The sequence below is a fragment of the Ictalurus furcatus genome, chromosome 8 (assembly GCF_023375685.1).
Source record: "Ictalurus furcatus strain D&B chromosome 8, Billie_1.0, whole genome shotgun sequence".
NCBI lineage: Eukaryota > Metazoa > Chordata > Actinopteri > Siluriformes > Ictaluridae > Ictalurus > Ictalurus furcatus.
Genome location: NC_071262.1, coordinates 28,095,092 through 28,116,126, shown reverse-complemented (window position 1 = coordinate 28,116,126; position 21,035 = coordinate 28,095,092). Strand labels below are relative to the sequence as shown.

Here is a 21,035-nt window from a genome sequence, read left to right as displayed (position 1 = left end):
TTTGCAGATGGAACTTATTTAAAAATTAAAGGTAGGATTTTGGGTTAAATTTGATTAAGCTACAGGTTTAATGTAGTGATATTTTTCCTTATTACCATTAACATATTCAACCTGAAAGACAAATAATAATGAAGCAGTGAAATACTAACTGTGTTTTCTTCAACAACACTGAGTTACAGACTTTTAGTGATTTATGATAAATGTTTATAGGTGATCATGTTACTATTTCATCAGAAACATCTAAACCAGCTCTGTGTGATAATTCAGTGGTGTGTGAACCAACACTGCATGGAAACAACACTAACATGAACACACACGAGAAAACAGGTGATATGTCTTATAATTCAAAATTCATTAATTATCCTTAATCTGTACAGCATAATGTACAGCATTTGTACTAATATGAATGTAATGTTTTATAATAACTGAACCAGAAATGATTAGATCTCTACATTCGATAGTGCTCGGTTTGGGAACGGCTTTGGGTTTGTGCGCATTTCTGATTTTCTGCCTCATTTATTTCATACTGAGAGAAGAAAATGTGATAAAAGTAAGTGATTTTCTCATCAGATAATAATTCCACTTACTTTTATCCCTGTTAAAAATCACTAGTAAGTGTATTTCTGTATTAATAGTAAACGCTTCTATAGAAGATTGTTCAGGAATGAGGCAGGTACGTGTCGATTTTATACTATTATACTGTAGGTTGTTTTTTTGGTTTTTTTTTTAGATTTGGGTTTTCTTTGTTCTATAGATACCACTATGTACTGTAGATACTCCTTTAGTCACACATGAATCGCACTACTAAATGTCCAACTCATGTATGTGCAAAGTTGTTACATTCACATGCTGTTTGTTATACTGTTCTAGATATAATGTATACAGTCACTTTGCTCAAATTTGCACAACAATCCCAAGCTTTTATTGTGTTGCTGTCCTTGTCTGTAGTTAGTGTGTATAGTTCAGTTACCCATCTCGCATGGTTTTTACTTTGAGGTCGAAATGTTTTGCAATATTATTTTATTTTCATTTTATTTTTCAGGAATCTGAAGCAGAAACACTCAATGATACAGCTTTGAAATTCCCCAAGAGGAAAGCCAGAGCTGAAAAAAGGAAAACTGGCTCATCATATGAGTGCGTGTAGTCTGATTTGAAATATAACTTTAAAATGTAACATAAATTATTCATAGCACAAAGAATTCTTATAGAAAGAAAATATCTTGACTATAGACAAATATATTCCATATTTTTACATTTTTTTACATTTACATACTGTATATTTTTTTCTAGTCGCAAAAAAAGCCTAGACATAATCTTATATTTGTTTACAATAATCACATAAAAAAGAAATATGAAATAGGTTTGCCTATATTCAAGATTTATTTTGTTTTTCTTGCAAGTGTCTTATTATTAATATTAAAGATGCATTTTTGTATGACTTCAGTGCGGCACCTGTGTTGAACTTTGTACAGATTTCATGGCCTCATTTGTATTGTTCTAACTTTTGTTGAAGACACAAGAAATTTCAAGAGCAATTTCATTAAAGGCGTAACAAATACACCATCCTTAGAATTATTCTGAAAGTAAAACAGGAATGTTTTATTACTAGTAAAGTTTCAAAATGCACTGTAAAACCGGATAAGTTCATTTAACTCAAAAAATTTGAGAAAACTAATTACCTCAAAATTTTAAGTTGATAAATCAATTTCTTTAAGCCAAAAACACTTAAATATAACAAAAATTGATCTCATACTTGTTATATTTAAGTGTATTTGGCTTAAAGAAATTGATTTAAAAATTTTGAGGTCATTAGTTTCCTCAAATTTTTTGAGTTAAATGAACTTATCTGGGGCGCCCGGTGGCTTAGTGGTTAGCACGTTGGCGTCACACCTCTAGGGTTGGGTGTTCGATTCCCACCATGGCCCTGTGTGTGCGGTGTTTGCATGTTTTCCCCATGCTGCAGGGGATTCCTCTGGGTACTCCGGTTTCCTCCAACCAGTCCAAAGACATGCATGGTGGGCTGATTGGCATGTCTAAAGTGTCCGTAGTGTATGAATGGGTGTGTATGTGATTGTGCCCTGTGATAGATTGGCTCCTGGCTCCTTGTGCCCGATGCTCCCTGAGATAGGATCCAGGTTCCCCGTGACCCTGAAAAGGAGTAAGTGGTATGGATGGATGGATGAACTTATTTGGTTTTACAGTGAGGTTGTGGGTTGGCCTTAAATGCAAGTTAAGGATAGGGGCGGGGCTTGATTTATTCATGTATCTCTGTGTTATAGTGAAAGCACACAGAAATCATTCCATGTAATAATGTATTTTTGTAACTATAAAATGAATTATTATTGTAATATTTATAATGGATTATTTTAGAGGGTCATGTATTGGTCTGAATATACAACCTGTTGCAAAACTGGCTTCCAAAATCTTTAAGGGCTTTTTTTTTTCTTTTTTTGATTTACTTTGAATGTGGTGACCCGAACACAGTATTATAAATAGTATTTAATCTCGACTTTTGAATTCACTCAACTTTCATCCATCATTCATTCAGTGATTTGTTTGGTTTTTGTTTTTGTTTTTTTTTTGTTGTTTTTTTTGTTTTTTTGCCTTATAGATATGATACTATATCATGCAGATTTGTGATCATCAGATTATTATAAACATATAATACCACTGTAAACTTTCAATCGATTTTATGCATACAACAAATCGTGTGTAAAGCTATTTTAATGCAATGATTTAGAAAGGGCCATTTTTATGTGGTGCCCGTTATAATAATTCAATAACTTCATTAAATTACACCTCATTACAGTGCACCATCACTTCACATTTATACATCAAGCAAAAATTAATGTAGGGAAGAAACAACACAGGCAGTGTTATGCAGCTAATGGCCAAAAATACTGCTGCTGTTAAGTTTTGTAGAGGTCACAGCACGAAAAAGAAAAGAAAATGTTGGAACCAAATCGAAAGATAGATTCAGATTCAGGTTCTTTATTGTTGTCTTTCTAATGAAGCAGTAGATAAAAAGCAAAATATTCTACGCACTCTCTCACACACACACACACACACACACACACACACACACACGCACACATTTTCATGTTTTAAATATCCCTTTGACTAAGTCAGCCTCCTGAGACAACATAGGCATCGATGAGATTTCATAAACAGGAAGGATGTGTTGGTGATTCATCTGCAGCCTTTAGAAATGTGCACGAACAGGAGGATGTAATGAGGACACTTGGAGCACATTGAGTTTCTAGTCTCCTGAAGTCTACTACACTGTAAAACTGGATAAGTTCACTTAACTCAAAAAATCTGAGGAAACTAATTACCTCAAAATTTTAATGTTGATAAATCAATATATTTAAGCTAAAAAACTTAAATATAACAAGTTTGAGTTACATTTTTGTTATATTTAAGTGCATTTGTGTTAAAGAATTTGATTTATCAACTTAAAAATTTTTGAGGTAATTAGTTTCCTCAAATTTTTTGAGTTAAGTGAACTTATCCGGTTTGACAGTGTGACAATTACTGTACATCCTTTTGTTTTTTTGTTTTTTGTTTTTACTATACACTGAATTTACATTGGGGTTTGAGATCAAAATATGACTATGAGACAGCAGCCTTCAAGACGGTTTCCAGGAGTGACGGTCACAGCAAATTCAGTTCAAACTCAGACCTTTTAATTATCTTAATGCTGTTGCCTAAAGAATTATTTTCTAACATATTCTACATTTTTTAATGCAAGTGTCATATATCAAGGAGGAAGCTCTGGACTTCAGTTCCCATCAGCCACTGCACTGTACTACAATATGTCACATGACCACCTGCACCTGAATCACGTTTCTGTTAACGAGCACTCCTATATATAACCACTGTTTACACTGCTCCCTTGTCTCATGTAATTGTCTTCTATGCTATTGTCCACGCTTCCATGTTTAGTTTTTGCCACAGTATTTTGCCAAGTTGTCTTAGTGTATTTGTTTTGTTGTTTGTTCGTTTATTAAACTGTTTGAAAATCTGCGATTGCTTCCGCATCCACCTTGAAACGTAACAGTAAGGGCCTTTGCTTCTTCTGGTAAATGCTTTTGGGTCATAGTTTTACAGTAAAGTTAATGTTAATGTATTCACTTATGATTTACTTTATTATTACAATGTAATCACAGGAATGTTGCCTCATACAGTATTTATATGTTGATACTGACAGTATTTCTCCAGGTTGCTGTATTGAAACATAAAACACAGTAAAATGACCACACTTGATTAAACACAGTATTTTATTGTAGAAATTACAGAAATTATGTAGAGTGCACCTTATGTGTCTCTTCATTTGGCATGGGACTGTAACAACACTAACAGTTTAAAATGATTTTGGACGATATGAGCTTTCATCTGATCTTTACTTTTACTTCAAACCACAGATTCTTACATTTACAACAACAACAAAAGACAATAATACATGTAAGGCTTGCTGTAGATTTACTATTGATCAATGCATTCATGAAACAGTAAGAGACATGTGCAGTAATATCATGTGTAATATAAAGCATTACTGAAATATATTTTAAGTAAAAGAGGAGTAAACCACTTCAGTGTACACTCTATCACTGGGTTTGATTTTCCTCTCTTTGAAATGTAAAGCAGAGAAATTGACCTCGAGAGCAGAACGGCCCTGTGGGAAATAACATAAAGCGTTCACTGTAAATGACAGCTATCAGAATTAAATCACTATTAGTGTAATATTTGTCATTGTGATCCCTGATAGCACTGAGTCTAATAATAATGTTTTAATTACATTTTAAAGTCATTTACCTGATTGAGTGTTTTCTCTACTGCAGAACCGTGATGAGATCTCACTGTAGAGGAAAAATATATGATTCCATCAGGACTTATACATATTATATAAGTGTACGTACAGTATATGATATACTATTCAGATACACAACCTTAATAAAGACTCACCATGACAACATTCACAGTTTCTCCCTTTAGAGCTTACGACATGAGCAAAGATCACAACCACACACACTCCTAATGCTACAGCGAGGCAGATCACTACAGGATCCACAGATTCTTCTGTAGCACAAAAATAATAATAAGACAATGAAAATATATTTTATTTTAAAATACATTAATAAACTTATTTCTATATGTAAAATAACTATATACATTGTGATCATAGCAATGTTTAAATATTTACAAGCATTACACTTTAGTTAGACAATAAGTAAACTACATTTTCTTTATTAATAAAATATTATATTCTTACTGAGTAAAGGTTTTCTTAATTGTACTCTTGTCCCGTTCCCAAAAATGATCTTCCCACACACGGCCACAGCGCAGTAGTAAGTTCCAGTATCACTGAGGGTGAGGATGTTCTTGGAGAAGTTGTACACACAGGTGTGTGTAGAAGAGCCGCTCTCACACTGACGGCTGCTGTTGTGATGAGTGTAAATGATTTGAGGATGGGATTGTGGTGGAGCAGCTCTGAACCAGAGCACTTGGAGTTCTGCTGATCTGCTCTCAGAGAGAACCGAGCACTGCAGAGTCACTGACGCTCCTGCAGGAACCGAGTCCGACACGCCGCTCTGGAACACTGCCACTTTTACATCTCCATCACCTACTCAGTGTAATACAGAAATCAAGTACGGTCATATACTGTTCATGGACACTAACCAACCAGGAAACTCATTCCCATGACGAGATTTGTTTTTATACAATATATAGTTCTTAAAGCTAGAGTGTAACACAAAAATTACCCCGAAAATCACACAGAAAAAATTCCAAAATTGACTTTTGTCTATGGTGTCTGTATAGAAAATGATTTGTTTATGCCCACATATTCTGGCATTTGTTCTTTTAACTTAAAAATATTTTGAAAATAATTAATCAAATTAACCAATTTAAACTTTCACTATGAATTAAAATTGGTTATATACTGTATATACACTGACGGTTTCATTACAGTTTAATCACTATTGTTACCACACTCCAAACTAAATATTCAAGAACAGCAATTAAGTCCAGAGACTAAATCTCTGTGGAACATATTCATTTAGTATTTAAAATGATGTCATTTAAATACAAAGTGTTTTGACTGGAAGAGTGTATTGTACAAACAGTTCAGATGTAGTGAATTACCTGTTACAGCCAAGACTGTTCCATTGGATAGTGTAACATTCTCCAAGTTAAATGATTTTACGCAGTAGTAAAGTCCTCCATGATCTTTATTTATATGTAGAATTATCAGAGAAATGCCACTGTCCGTCGACTCCATTTGGAATTCAGATGTTTTGAACTCCGGGGAAAATTTTACCTCCTTATATGCCAATCTTTCTCCAACTTTTCGAGGCATCTCTCCAAATCTCTGTTTGTACCAAATCACACTTTCGGTCCTATGATTGTCTCCAAATGGGCAGTTAAGACTAACACGTTCTCCAGACTTTACTGAGACAAATAGTGGTTGTAAAAAATCCACAGATTGGGCTGGACCTAGAAAAAATATAGATTTTTATTGCTATTTAACCTGGGTAATCACATTGAGATGAAAATCTTCTTTCAAGTAAACCCTGGCCAAGAATTCAGCAAAGTATTCACAGGACATAACAAATAACATCAAAACAATAGCATTTATATTGAAACAATTCTCTTAAAAATAATCCTGACAGCAACATAACTAAATCAAACTTAAAACTAATGTATAAAACTATAATTAATGACAATAAATATGACTAAAATAACATAAACTGTGTCATTTTTTTTGTGACTGCAGTGATAAATAAAAGGAGGTTTACCAAGAAATGCCAAAAATTCTCTTCAAAAATTAATTTGATAAAGCTCACACTGATGCGAACTGCTACTGGCATTTCACATGAAGCTTAAAACTGAAGCATATACAGAATTCAGTGATTTCAAAGCTGTTTTTGAAAAACATGCATGTAGATATCCATAATATCCATAACCATCGTTTAAATTGGGTAAAAAGGTTGCTTTAACATTTTTAACATGCTTTAACATGTTGGGAAAAACAAGTACTGTTCCCATTTTAACTTTAGTGTTTTGTCATTTGTTCTATGTGATGATTGAAGAGAAAATAAAGCAATGTCTAAAACAAAAGCCATGTATTAATATGATGGCATTAATTCTGTTGGTCTTCCTCTATTGGTGAGGTGCATAATTTCAGTATTAAATGTAAATGCAAATTTAAATGTAATATTTCAAAATAAAATTTTATCTAACTAAAAAGAAAATAAAAAATTATGATAATAGCAATTATTATGCTGAATTTGTATAGCTTTTGTAATATAAATACTATATTATAAATAATACTATATGAATATAATTAAAAATGCATTTAAAAAGACGTTAAAACTTACATATCATGTATAGAAATAAGACAAATATCCACGGTGGAGCCATCTTCAGTGATGCAATAGCACACAGGTTGAGCTGTTGAAAAGTGGTCAAATGATGAAAGTACCGAGGGTTTTGTTCTTCATACAGTCATCTCATTGGCTGCTTCAAGGCACGAGTCAAATTTCCTTTCCAGTTATGTTTCCTTTTTTGTAACACATTTTGTTTACCAGAGGTCTGTGGTAAAACAAAGGAAAATTACATCACAGAGAACGTAGCTGTATTGTTAGCTATGGGTGCCCAATGAGATTTAACAAAATCAGGACTAAAAAACAAAATAAAAACTTTTAAATAGTTCAATGTATTTATAGACAAAAATAAAATAAAAAAAATGATCATCCTTTGAAAAGTTCCTCTGCTGAATTTTCAGTAGAATGGAGTGGAGATGGATAGATCAAAAGTAGATGCTGTAAAATCTTGGCCACAACCCACCATGCCAAACAGAACTTCTGCAATTCCTATGATTTACCAATTACTATTGGCAATGCAATAGGGGCTTCATTTCAGTGGCCAACCCTTTGACTTCACACCTAAGAGGCACACTGAGAACCATGAGAAGAACTGAAGAAGCCAGTCAGGCATTCAAAAACCTAGAGGAACAATTACCCAGTGCTCCCATTCTTCATCACCCAAAGTGGATGCCTTCAAAAGAGGATTTGGAGCTATTCTCTTGCAACATCATGACAATTTGTCCAAAATACATACTGGTTCATTGTTCTTATGAAAGATAAGTCCCACAGAATTCAATTATGATGTGTGCAATAGAGATATCCTAGCAATCAAAGCAGTCTCTGGAGAATGGTGACACTGGTTGGAAGGGACAGAACACCCCTTCCTCATTCTTACCCATTACAGAAATCTGGAATATGTCAAATGCACCAAAAGACTGAATCCACAATGCCAGGTGGTCCCTCTTTTTTACTTGCTTTAAGTTGACCTTTACTTATAGGCGAGGGAGTAAGAACACCAAAGCTGATGCACTTTCTAATTTAAATGAGGGTTAACAAGCAGAACACTCCCTTGAAGTCATCCATCCATCAACATACATAGTTGGTCCCTTTTGCTGGGACATCACGAAAGACATCCAACACTCCCAACAAGAAGACCCAGTCCCACCAGCCATGTAAACCACATAAGTAATCTTCTGGGAAGTGTTTAGGCATTATGGACTCCCAGAGGATATTTTGTCAGACTGGGGAGTACAATTCACCTCATGGGTATGGCAAGAATTTTGGAAGCAGTTGAATCTCAACATTAATTTATCCTGGGGATCCAACCTGAATGCAATATACAGGTGGAAGGTTTAAACATAGAAATACAGAGGCTCCTAAGGACATAGGGAGCAAAAACTGGCTTGACTGGAGCTGAATACAAACAAAATTTTCTGATTTTATATCTCCACTGGTCTCACCCAGTTTCAGTTTGTAGTGTACTACCAACCACCATTATTTCCATGGTCAGGAAAACCCTCAGAAGTGCCCTGCGTCAAACAGTGGATAAAGAGAATTGAGCAAATGTGGGATGCAGGCCTGATTCTTTGGTCCATTAAAAGTGTCCTATAAGTGAAATCTACCACTTAGCTTGCCCCCATTTTTCATGTCTCTCTTCTAAAGCCTCTACCTTCTCAAAACCAGTTGAGTGGAACTGACCCATCACTACCACTGGAGATCAAGGGAGAATCACCCCACAGTGTCCACATGCTAATCGACTCCAGACAATAGGGCAACGAGACGTTGCGTTTAGCATAAAAGTATGGGAGTGCCCTTGCACATGCGACCGGTATCTGAAGCTTGTGTAAAATCATGCCTCTACGATCAGGTGACGTGGCAATTAAGCATGTCGCATGATATATATATATGGCATCTGTGAACCACGCTGCCAGCCTCTATTATCTGAAGCGAAGATGCAATTCACAGGCCTGCCCTGGTATGACAAAGCTACGCAACATTCTCATTCCCTATTCAGGGAACAATAGAGATTGCTTCCACTATCCAATTAGAGATGCTTTGACACAACATCACCTCTACTGTCGCCACCAATGCACACCAGCAGCTCCTGCGACTTACGCCACTGGCCGGAGTAGTGGACGTAAGTACAGAGAGCCCTTACTGGACACAGCAGGTGCATCCTCTCTTGTTCTGGTGTGAGGAACGGAGGAGGGCAGAAAGTCTGCAACACCACAGGGTGGGTAGCCGATGTAGGTACTTTAGGAATATAATCTGGCCTAGGATTCAGGAAGGCCTTGGCTGATCCAGGGGCAAAGTCAAGGCAGGAAGTGGCAACAGAGAGATCTTGTACATCTCTCACTCGCTTGAGAGATGTCAGGGCCAGCAGAAGCGCTACCTTTAGAGTCAGAGGCTGACTCTAAGGCTCAAATGGGGACCCTGACAGACCTTCCAAGACCACAGAAAGGTCCCAGGAAGGTATGCTTGGCCTGCAGATGGGCCTCAGCTGCCTGACACCACGCCTGAACCTCAAAGTTAGAGGATGTTGCCCCACAGAGGCTCCATCAACAGGGGCGTGGCTGGCCGAAATGGCGGCCATGTAAACCCTGATTGTAGAAGAAGCCAACCCTGTTGAGAAATGTTCTTGTAAGAACTCCAGGACTGTAGCTATTGCACAGTTCACTGGGTCTAGCTGGTGAACCTCACACCACAAGACAAAAAGCCGCCACTTGAGCACATACAATTTCCTTGTGGATGGTGCTCTAGCATTTAACATGGTCTTTACAACCTCAGTTGTGAGACCAGAATCGATGAGCTGGTGTCCCTCAGCGGCCAGACTCACAGTTTCCATAGTTCTGGCCGAGGGTGATAAATCAGCCCGCGGCTTGAGACAGGAGATCCCTGAGGATGGGAATCTCCCAAGGAGTACTGTCGAGCAGGGAAATTATCTCTGAGAACATATTCGAGCTGGCCAATAAGGTGCTACTAACAGCAGACATAGAATGTCTTGGCGAACTCTCGCTAGAACTTGTGGGAGCAGAGCAATCGGGGGGAAAGCATATAGACATGACCTCAGCCATGTGTGTACCATGGCATACAGCCCCAGTGGTGAGGGAGGAGACAGCCATCTAAGACCGCACCCCAGCCTGTGAGGGAGGCATCTGTCATTACCATCTTGCGATAAGGAGACGCCCCTAGAGTGTGACCCGAGGCTAGAAACTGTGGACACCTCCAAATACTCAGAGCACGTAGGTATCGCCGCGTGACACTGATTACTCTGAGAGCTTTCATCCTCAGATGAAATCCCAGACGTTTCAGCCACCACTGAAACGGTCTCATGTGCAATAGGCCCAATGGTATGACGTTGGCTGCTGCTGCCATAAGGCCCAACAGTCTCTCATAGAGACTGGAGGAGATGCTCAGACCCAGCTTTATCTTGCTCAAAGTTGATAGGATCGACCCTATGCATGTTGGGGATAGAAACACCCTCATTCTAGTAGAATCCCATATAACCCCTAGAAAAGTTGACCTCTGCACTGTAAAAAGTATACTTTTCTTGAGGTTCAACCTGAGCCCCAAGCTCCCCATGTGGGCGAGAACAACATGTCGATGTTGAAGCCCCAGTTCCCTGGATCATGCTAGAATTAACCAGTCATCCAGGTAGTTTAGTACATGGATGCCCTGGAGTCGCAAGGGAGCCAGAGCAGCATCCATGCACTTTGTGAAGGTGCAAGGAGATAAAGCTAGCCCGAAGGGATGAACCCGAAATTGGTATGTGTTGTATCCAAACGCAAACCTCAGGAACTTCCTGTGACTGGGCGATATTCCTATGTGGAAATATTTCAGTTCTGTCGTCACAAACCAGTCCCCGAACTGAATCTGTGGCATGATAAGTTTGAGCGTCAGCATCTTGAACCTGTATGTCCGAAGAGTACGGTTCAGATGACGCTTCAGATCTAAAATTGACCGCATACTCCCATCTTTTTTGCGGACCAGGAAATAACAGCTGTAAAAACCTGTAAAGCACTGCAGAGTCACTGACGCTCCTGCAGGAACCGAGTCCAACACGCTGCTCTGGAACACTGAGACTTTTACATCTCCATCACCTGTTCAGTGCAAAGCAGACCTTTATAATAAATATGGCCCATAAAACAGATGCAGTCAATTACAGCATATGAAGAGACAGTGACTCTGTTGGAAGTATAAATTCCAACCAAGGTAATCTAGAGAGCTGGTACATAATGTTTGTATTACATTTTTTTTTTAAATTAAAGCAATCAAATACATAACTTTTTTTCATACACCCAAATATAAATAGGATTGCTGTGACAAGACATCATCATACAATTTCTCAAAATTCACAAAATTCACTGTCTGTGAACACAGTTCTCCGTGCCATCCACAAACGCTGATTAAAGCCCTTTCATGCAAAGAAGAAGCCGTATTTGACCATGATCCAGAAACACCGCCGTCTTCTCTGGGCCAAAGCTCATTTAAAATGGACTGAGTCAAAGTGGAAAACTGTTCTGTGGTCAGACGAATCGAACTTTGAAATTCTTTTTGGAAACCATGGATGAACTAAACTAAAGAGGACTAAAGAGGAGAGGGACCATCCGTCTTTTTATCAGCGCTCAGTTTAAAAGCCTGCATCTCTGATTGTATGGGGTGCATTAGTGCCCCATACTGAAAGGTGTATACAAGGTATATTTCAATGCTGAAAGGTATATACAGGTTTTAGAGTAACATACTTCCATCCAGATTCTATCCCATCTTTACTTCTGAGAGACATTGCCTCTCTAAGATCCTCTTTTAAAAACCCAATCATGTTACTGACCTGTTGCCAATTAACCTAATTAGTTGCAAAATGTTCCTCCAGCTGTTTCATTTTAATAAAACTTACTTTTCCAGCATTTTGTTGCCCCGTCCCAACATTTTTTTAGATGTGTTGTGGCAATCAATGTAAAAATGACCTTATTTTTTCCTTAAAATGGTACATTTCCTAAGTTTAAACATTTTATATGTTTTGTATGTTCTATTGTGAATAACATTAGGGTTTATGAGATTTGCAAATCATTGCATTCTGTTTTTATTTACATTTTACCTAGTGCCCCAACATTTTTTGAATTGGAGTTGTAAATGTACTGACGCTCAAGATCAAATCCAGAATTAGAAATTTAAGGTGTTTTGCTGTAAAATACTTGTATATAATCATTTATTTGCATATGCTGGTTCACAGATAGTACCTGAGCATTAAATTCAAACAGTCAAAATAACCGCTGTGACCATTATGGACCTTTAGTGTGGAAATAATGATGTCTTGATTAAAAGTTATTAACATAAAATAACAAGATAGCAACTCAAAATAATGCGTTCTTTAACTGAATAATAGATTATTACATCACAATAAGTAAAAAATAATGAGATTGCCAACTTTAGGTTCAGGGCTTCCCTTTGTTAATCATAAATGTCATATTTAAGAAAATATTAACTAATTAAATATGTATTAACCTAACTGTGTACATTTTTAAAATTCTTACCTTTCACTGATAAAAATGTTCCATTTCCAAATCTTGTTAAAAAGTCTCTCAGCGCACAGTAATACACGGCTTCAACTGATGGTTCCACATTAGCAATTTTTAAATGGTAATTCGTTTGTTCTTTCTTGATACTGAATCTTGGTGGCTTGAACTCATCTTCGTAATTTGGCTCTTGATGAACTGTGACCATTACAAAAGGCTCATGTCCTGCTTTTTGCTTGTACCATACAATGACTCCCTTTTTCACTGTGTTATTTGTTTTTCTTTTTCTTGTCAAGTTATTGGGCAAATTTATATCCGACCTGTGTTAACCAACATTTAATTTTCTGCAACCATGTGACAAATGTTCACGCAAATCTGCTATACATCTATATCTATCTATCTATCTATCTATCTATCTATCTATCTATCTATATATATATATATATATATATATATATATATATATATATATATATATATATATATATAGGATCATTGTGCCTAATAAACCAGCAGTTATGTGAATAATATTATAAAGCTATTCAAACTACAAATATATTTAGCATACTTTGTTTTTTTCTGCCTTCACAATCATATATTTTGAATAATCGTGTATTAATAATTTTAACAAATGAGTCCAGTGATGAAAATTATTTAATGGTGAAGCATTCATACTTTTGGAGATGAATAATAAGGTTGTAACCTTTTCATATTAAATCTCAAGAGTATTTAATATTAATAATTGTTTTTTTTAGTAAAAATATATGAGTAATCATATATGTTTCAGCAACAAGAACATTCTTTTTCCACATCATTATTCAGTTTATTAGTTTACAAAATAAAGAGGAGAGAAAGTCATATGGTCTTTAACATGACTATTTTAATTCTAATAGGCATGTATTATTACTAATAACAATGTAAATACATAATATACAGTAGATGTTCTCATTTAAAAATTATAAATCTAAATCACATTTTCTATTTAGATGAGAAAGTTTTCATTATTTTATTCTAAAAGTTGTGACAGTGATGTTGCACATAACACATTCCTTCACAATTCTGCTCCATTCTCCATGACACTGTGTGTCAGTGAGCACTGATCAGTTCCTGCACTTACTACATCCCTCATGTTAACTTGGGGCTGTGTGTGGTGGTGTGTGTAGATATCTGTCAGTGTGTGTAGGTGTGTGTGTGTGGGTGTGTATTTGTCAATTTTACAGCTCTCTGTTTTTCGATTAGATGTCTTACACTTGTATTTGGTTCAGTGGTGGTCTTTCAGTGTTGCCAGATCTCTGAAACCTGCCTCCTGAAAGCTGTTTGGATAAAATCATCTGCCAAATTAATAAATGTACAGTTGTGCTAGAAAGTTTGGGAACCCTTGAACATTTTCTGTAAATTTCACCTGAAATGTGATTAGCTATTCATCTAAGTCCGAAAACTAGATAAAGAAAACCCAATTAAACAAATGATGCAAAAATGTTATAGTTTTTACATTTATTTATTGAGCAAAATTATCCAACTTAATCAAACCTGAGGATAGTTATCAATGCTCACCAGGTGGGAAAAGATAAAAAAAAAAAAAACATTTCTAAATTGTTTGACCTCCACCATTCCACTGTGAGGCAGATGATGGAGGAAATTCAGCACCACTGTTACTCAATCATGGAGTGGACGTCCAGCAACAATCACTCCAAGGCACACCTGTGGACAGATGAATCCAAAATAGAATTTTTGGCTTATTTGAAAAGCTGTATGTTTGGAAAACCATAATATAATCCAACATAATTGGAACCGCTTTTCTGCCTCGGGTCTAGGACGGCCTGTCGTTATTGATGACCGATTAATTCTGCATTGTACCAGAAGTTTATACAGGAGAATGTCAGGGTATCTGTCCGTGAACTGAAGGTTAACCATAAGTGGGTCATGCAGCAAGACAATGAGTCTAAGCACACACATACTGTAAGTCTACAACGAAATGGTTAAAGCAGAAGCAATCCAGTATTTTTGGAATGGCCAAGTCAAAGTCTAGAAATGGTGTGAAAGGACCTAAAAACAACAGTTCATGATAGGAAGCCCACCAACATCACTGAGCTGAAGCAGTTTTGTAAGGAGGGATGGACCAAAATTCCTCCAACCTGTTGTGTAAGATTGATCGCCAGTTACTGGAAATGTTTGGTTGAAGGTCACGCCAGTGAGTGAAAGCAATCATTCACATTCTTTTTCTGACATAGATACTTAATATTGGATCATTTTGCTGAATAAATAAATGTAATAACTATAATGTTTTTGCCTCATTTTTTTTTTTTTTTTTTTTTGCGATAAAGACATAAAGACATTGCGTTCTCTTTATCTGGTTTTAGGCCTTAGATGAAGATCTGACCACATTTCATATGAAATTTATGCAGAAACACGGGTTCAAAAACTTTCTAGCAGCACCGTAAATACATATAATGGTTATTAATGATGGAGGAAGTTGAATCATTTACTGCTTAAACAATTAATAAAATGAATACAGAATGAGTATGTAGAGTGTGTATTTCTATTTCTCTTCGCAGGTAAAATTCATTGGACTTCCTGGGTAATTAAACACATCCCTGAATATAAAAATGACTTCATATTAGTCACATATTTCCTTATAGTGTATGACCTTGAGGTCAACCTGAGACCCATAAGTCTCTGCACTCATCCTCCTCCCATCCTGCCTTGCACAAGCTCCTGCTCTTATTTCAGCTACAAGAGCATTAGTCAGCATTCATCATTCCAGTTCATCATAAAGACGTTCAATGGACTCGAGTTCTTCCACACCAACCTCGGCCTTTATAAATCTCGCTTTATGCACAGGGGCATTGTCATGCTAGAACAGGTTTGTTCTCTTAGTTCAGACTAAGACTGCAGACAATTGTGTGCTTCAGACTTTGTGGTAACAGTTTGGGGAAGAACCACATATGGGTGTGATGGTCAGGTATACACATACAGTACTCTTGACTGTACTATAGGGTTCCTAGTAGCTTCCATTTTAGCAAGTTAAAAGCCATGAATAGTCCTAACAAGCCTTAAAGAAACCTTACACTACAAGCCTCTACACGTCCTCTCATCCTTGAGCTTCTCTCCTTCACCAACAATATCATTCTCCCACATTATTTCTTTCATAGCAGTCTTTTTATTTTCATTTTATTTAAATGTTTTGATAATGTTTATTAGGAAAACTGAACCAAGTGCATATAATCTATTAGAAGTAGTATTATTCAGCTTTTCCTTAAAAAATGACTCAGCATTTAAGTTTTAGGCGCGTCTAATACATGTTTTATGAATTATGATCGTGAACATATGTAAGATGTCTGTGTCGATATGGGTGGAGTTTTATTCAGGCCTGATTGCGGCTCCTCCTTCACCACTGTGTAACTTTAACCAATCACATTCTCTCTCTCTCTCTCTCTCTCTATCTCTGTGTGTATTTCTCACTCTCTCTCCCATCTAAGCAGCACTATGATACCAAAGACTCAAACCTGACCAATCACAATGATCTGTCATCAGCTACAACACATGCTGCAGGTTTCAAATCTTTTTTTTTCTGGAAATGAGTGTTTGATACACAAATATTTATATCCTATTATTTTAGCTGAATAAAATTATGCTAATTAATCTAAAAGCATTCAGGGTAAATAAACACACCGCACTGCATGCAGAAAATTTGACATTTATTTTTCTTATAATCATCAGCAAACTGGTCTTTATTTCTATTAATAGAGTGTGTATTAAAATGTGTGTGTGTGTGTGTGTGTATGTGTGTGTGTGTGTGTGTGTGTGTGTGTGTGTGTGTGTGTGTGTTTGTGTATGTGTGTGTGGTTTTGTATCTCTGTTTATCTCTTTGCCCCTTTACACACTGCAGCTCTGAGAGTTTCATCTCTGCAGGCCGCTCTGACCGCCGAGTCGCTTTTCTCAGAAACACCATCAGTTTCTCACCTCTCAAACTTTCCACAGGATGTGTGGCTATATTTGTTTTTCTCAGGCCACACCGTTATTGCTGTTTTTTTTCTTTTCCAGGCTCGATGCACAATTTGAAACATCTCTAGACTTCATATAGATGTGTAATATTATAACACCTCTCATTTAAAGCCCCAGATTTCACCTTGCACTTTAATCTGGTCTATACACACAACAGCGTGTTCGCTTATTGTGTAACCCGTCAGATATAATGTTATTTACACAGTCAGTTACTCAGCTTTAGATCATCCTGATGATGCTCACGATAATGGAGTTTGTACATGGCTCTTGTATATTTCAACATTATATAGCTTTTATGTGTGTGTGTGTGTGTGTGTGTGTGTGTGTGTGTGTGTGTGTGTGTGTAGACAATAACATTTGTTTACTTTATTCCTGCTACTTTGATTGGTCTGCTCTGGGGTATAAATCTCTCTGCTCGGGTAAACAGGAAGGTACAGCGAGTAAAAACCACACTGAATGTTCCAGATCTCAGCTTTAACTTTCCAGACCAGACCTGTGTGTGCATTCTGCATCTGCTGAGAAGCCGTGACAGTTACAGAGCTTCTTATGTTACGAAGAGCTGTGAAAAGTCACATGGCCCACTTGTGTATATAACCAAAAGCAAGCAAAAGTTTGCATGCCCCATGGTATTTGAAAAAATATATGAAAGGTATCTCTATTTTAACAAGTATATAAAGATATACAATTACTTTTCAAAGTAAAATAAATTCCAAAATTAAATTTGGATTCATCTTACTTAAAGACAATGATAAAAGAAAAGAACTGCAACGAATATTACAACTGATCTCATCTAAAAACGGTTCAGAGTGTAACTCAGAGATTATAGAATAAATGCAAATGTTGGCGTTTCAGTTATTAGAGAATATTTATATCATATGATGAAGGGAAATACAAACTTTTGAACTGATATTAAAATGAAAAAATGATTTCCTCCACAATTTGGTCACCTGCCAATTCACCCACCGGCCAGCAGCCATAATCAGTGTCGAGAGGTGGTGTTAATATTAAATGCTGATGCTCAACATGCCTGTTCTTGTATAAGTGAAAAACATGCACTAAAATCTTCACCCCCTCCACATATCAGGCCGAGATCCAGCAGCAGCTCAACAGCATAAACAGTGAACTTCCTGATTAGAGGCTTGTGGGCGGAGCTTCTTATAATCCACCAGATCAAAAGATTTTCACTTTTTCTCTCGTCAGCTGCCGAATCGCTGCAGGGCACAAAGATCATTCTTCATTGGTCCTGATCTCATCAAACATCTTCAGGTGCCATTTCTCACGAAGATTTGTGTTTGTGACCTCCATCTCTTCTTTATTTATATTTTGTAAAATGTATTAATGGAGAACTGGACTATCGTTAAGTTTGTTCATGTTGGAAATTTGCTGTGGTGTAAAAAAGAGGAATAAAACACTATGGGACTTGCTGTTATAGGACAATAATCAACTTCAGGGTGGTAACAGTGACTCTGCTTCATCACTGTGTTCTGTACTGAGCTGTATTTCTTCTTGTCTTGAACTTGTTTTCACATTGTTATCTATATGTACAGAACACATGTATTGTCTTGTTCTGTAGTCCTGAAGGCATGACACTTCATCTTACTGAAATAAAAGCCACTTAACTTAAAGCCTCAGCACCGCCCTGTAACCGCAGACCAGAGTGACCCTAAATAATCCCCTAATTTATCTCCATCATCATGAGGTCTATGTGGGTAAAATACAGCCTCAGTGTTTCTTTTTTTCTTCTGCTGTCTTCTGATATGAGGTAATGGTTTTGTGTGAGTTTTCTGTAAGTGCATTCTTCGTCTTCATCTCTAATTCACTTTAACTCTTCAGAGTTTTACTCTGTGTGACCTGTCACACCGCACTGGCTCCATCTACTGACGCAGGATCTGTTTTGTGCCTTGTTAGTTGTTACTTTTTGCAGCCAGAGACCTCTTTTATCTTTATTTATTTTATTAATATATTTTTTTTTTTACTCACAGAGTAGAGGGCCTCCAGGGGACAACCTCCCCCATATTAGATGCTCTTCTTTAGTTGTCACTGAAACCTCCTATTGTATATAAAGCACATGGACAAAGTACTCATGTGATCTTTGTGAGTTCTGAGCTGTTGATCTGCTGTTGTTCCTGGTTTTCGATCATCTGGTCCTCAGTTCTGAAGGGAAATTGTAATGCTACAGCATACATAGATATTCTACACAGTTTTCTGCTTACATCTTCATGGTAACAATTCAGACAACACCGCGTATGGGTGTGATGGTCAGGTGGCCACACACACACACACACACACACACACACACACACACACACACACACACACACACACACACTCTCTCATACACAAACATTATTTTATTTGATATTGTATATAATTTCTTAGCATAAGTTATAAACTACAAACCTGCATGCTAAATAGAAAGTTAAAATGTCTACTATAGTCTAATGTCTAGGGGGTGTAGTTTTTTTCTTTCTGTTTAACTGCACTACTTAGTACACTAGTATTTATCTGGTTTGAGACACAGCCTTTTGACTACATGCCTCTATATCAGCTTCTGTTCAGGATTTTGTTGCTGTCCATGGTGATGAAATTCGAGTGAAGTAACAAAGCGAGTTCATTGTATTGATCACATCACTTAAAAATACACCAAGAAATGTCACAAAAAAGTATGAATTTTCTTTTATTTGTTCTTTAAAATAAGTACTTACATGAATTGAATGACCTTTTAAAAAAAAAAAAAAAAAAAAAGAATATATATATATATAGTAAAAAAGATATATATATATTGTAAAAGATCGTTCCTAATGGAATATATATATATATGTATATATATATATATATATATATATATATATATATATATATATATATATATATATATATATATATATATATAATTATCTTACCTTTTAATTATCTTAATGCTGTTGCCTAAACAATTATTTTCTAACATATTCTTATGTTAGAAAATAACGTAACATAGCCCTTAACGTAAGGGCTTTTGCTTCTTCAGGTAAATGCTTTTGGGTCATAGTTTTATACTGAAGTTAATGTTAATGTATTCACTTATGATTTACTTCATTATTACAATATAATCACAGGAATGTTACAGTAGTTATACAGTATTTATACTTGATATTGACAGTATTTCTCCAGGTTGAAAACATAAAACACAGTAAAATGACCACACTTGATTAAACACAGTATTTTATTGTAGAAATTACAGAAATTATGTAGAGTGCACCTTATGTTTCTCTTCAGTTGGCATGGAACTGTAACAACACTAACAGTTTAAAATGATTTCAGACGGTATGAGCTTTCATCTGATCTTTACTTTTACTTCAAACCACAGATTCTTACATTTACAACAACAACAAAAGACAGTAATACATGTAAGGCTTGCTGTAGATTTACTATTGATCAATGCATTCATGAAACAGTAAGAGACATGTGCAGTAATATCATGTGTAATATAAAGCATTACTGAAATATATTCTAAGTAAAAGAGGAGTAAACCACTTCAGTGTACACTCTATCATTGGGTTTGATTTTCCTCTCTTTGAAATGTAAAGCAGAGAAATTGACCTCGAGAGCAGAACGGCCCTGTGGGAAATAACATAAAGCGTTCACTGTAAATGACCGCTATCAGAATTAAATCACTATTAGTGTAATATTTGTCATTGTGATCCCTGATAGCACTGAGTCTAATAATAATGTTTTTATTACATTTTAAAGTCATTTACCTGATTGAGTGTTTTCTCTACTACAGAACCGTGATGAGATCTCACTGTAGAGGAAAAATATATGATTCCATGAGGATTTTATACATATTATATAAGTGTACGTACAGTATAAGATATACTATTCAGATACACAACCTTAATAAAGACTCACCATGACAACGTTCACAGTTTCTCCCTTTAGAGCTTACGACATGAGCAAAGATCACAACCACACACACTCCTAATGCTACAGCGAGGCAGATCACTACAGGATCCACAGATTCTTCTGTAGCACAAAAATAATAATAATGCAATGAAAATATATTTTATTTTAAAATACATTAATAAACTTATTTCTATATGTAAAATAACTATACACATTGTGATCATAGCAATGTTTAAATATTTACAAGCATTACACTTTAGTTAGA

At 36.1% G+C, this 21,035-nt stretch overlaps 1 protein-coding gene across 1 annotated transcript; it reads right to left on the bottom strand.

Annotated features, from left to right (window-relative positions):
* Nucleotides 1-4,567: 4,567 nt before the first annotated feature.
* Nucleotides 4,568-13,088, bottom strand: LOC128612052 (uncharacterized). Its single transcript, XM_053631956.1, has 5 exons — nt 12,899-13,088; nt 6,145-6,495; nt 5,273-5,623; nt 5,003-5,079; nt 4,568-4,675 (listed from the first exon to the last, which is right to left on the bottom strand). Exons 1-5 carry the CDS (start codon nt 13,086-13,088, stop codon nt 4,568-4,570), a joined length of 1,077 nt encoding a protein of 358 aa, XP_053487931.1.
* Between the last annotated feature and the right edge of the window lie 7,947 nt (nt 13,089-21,035).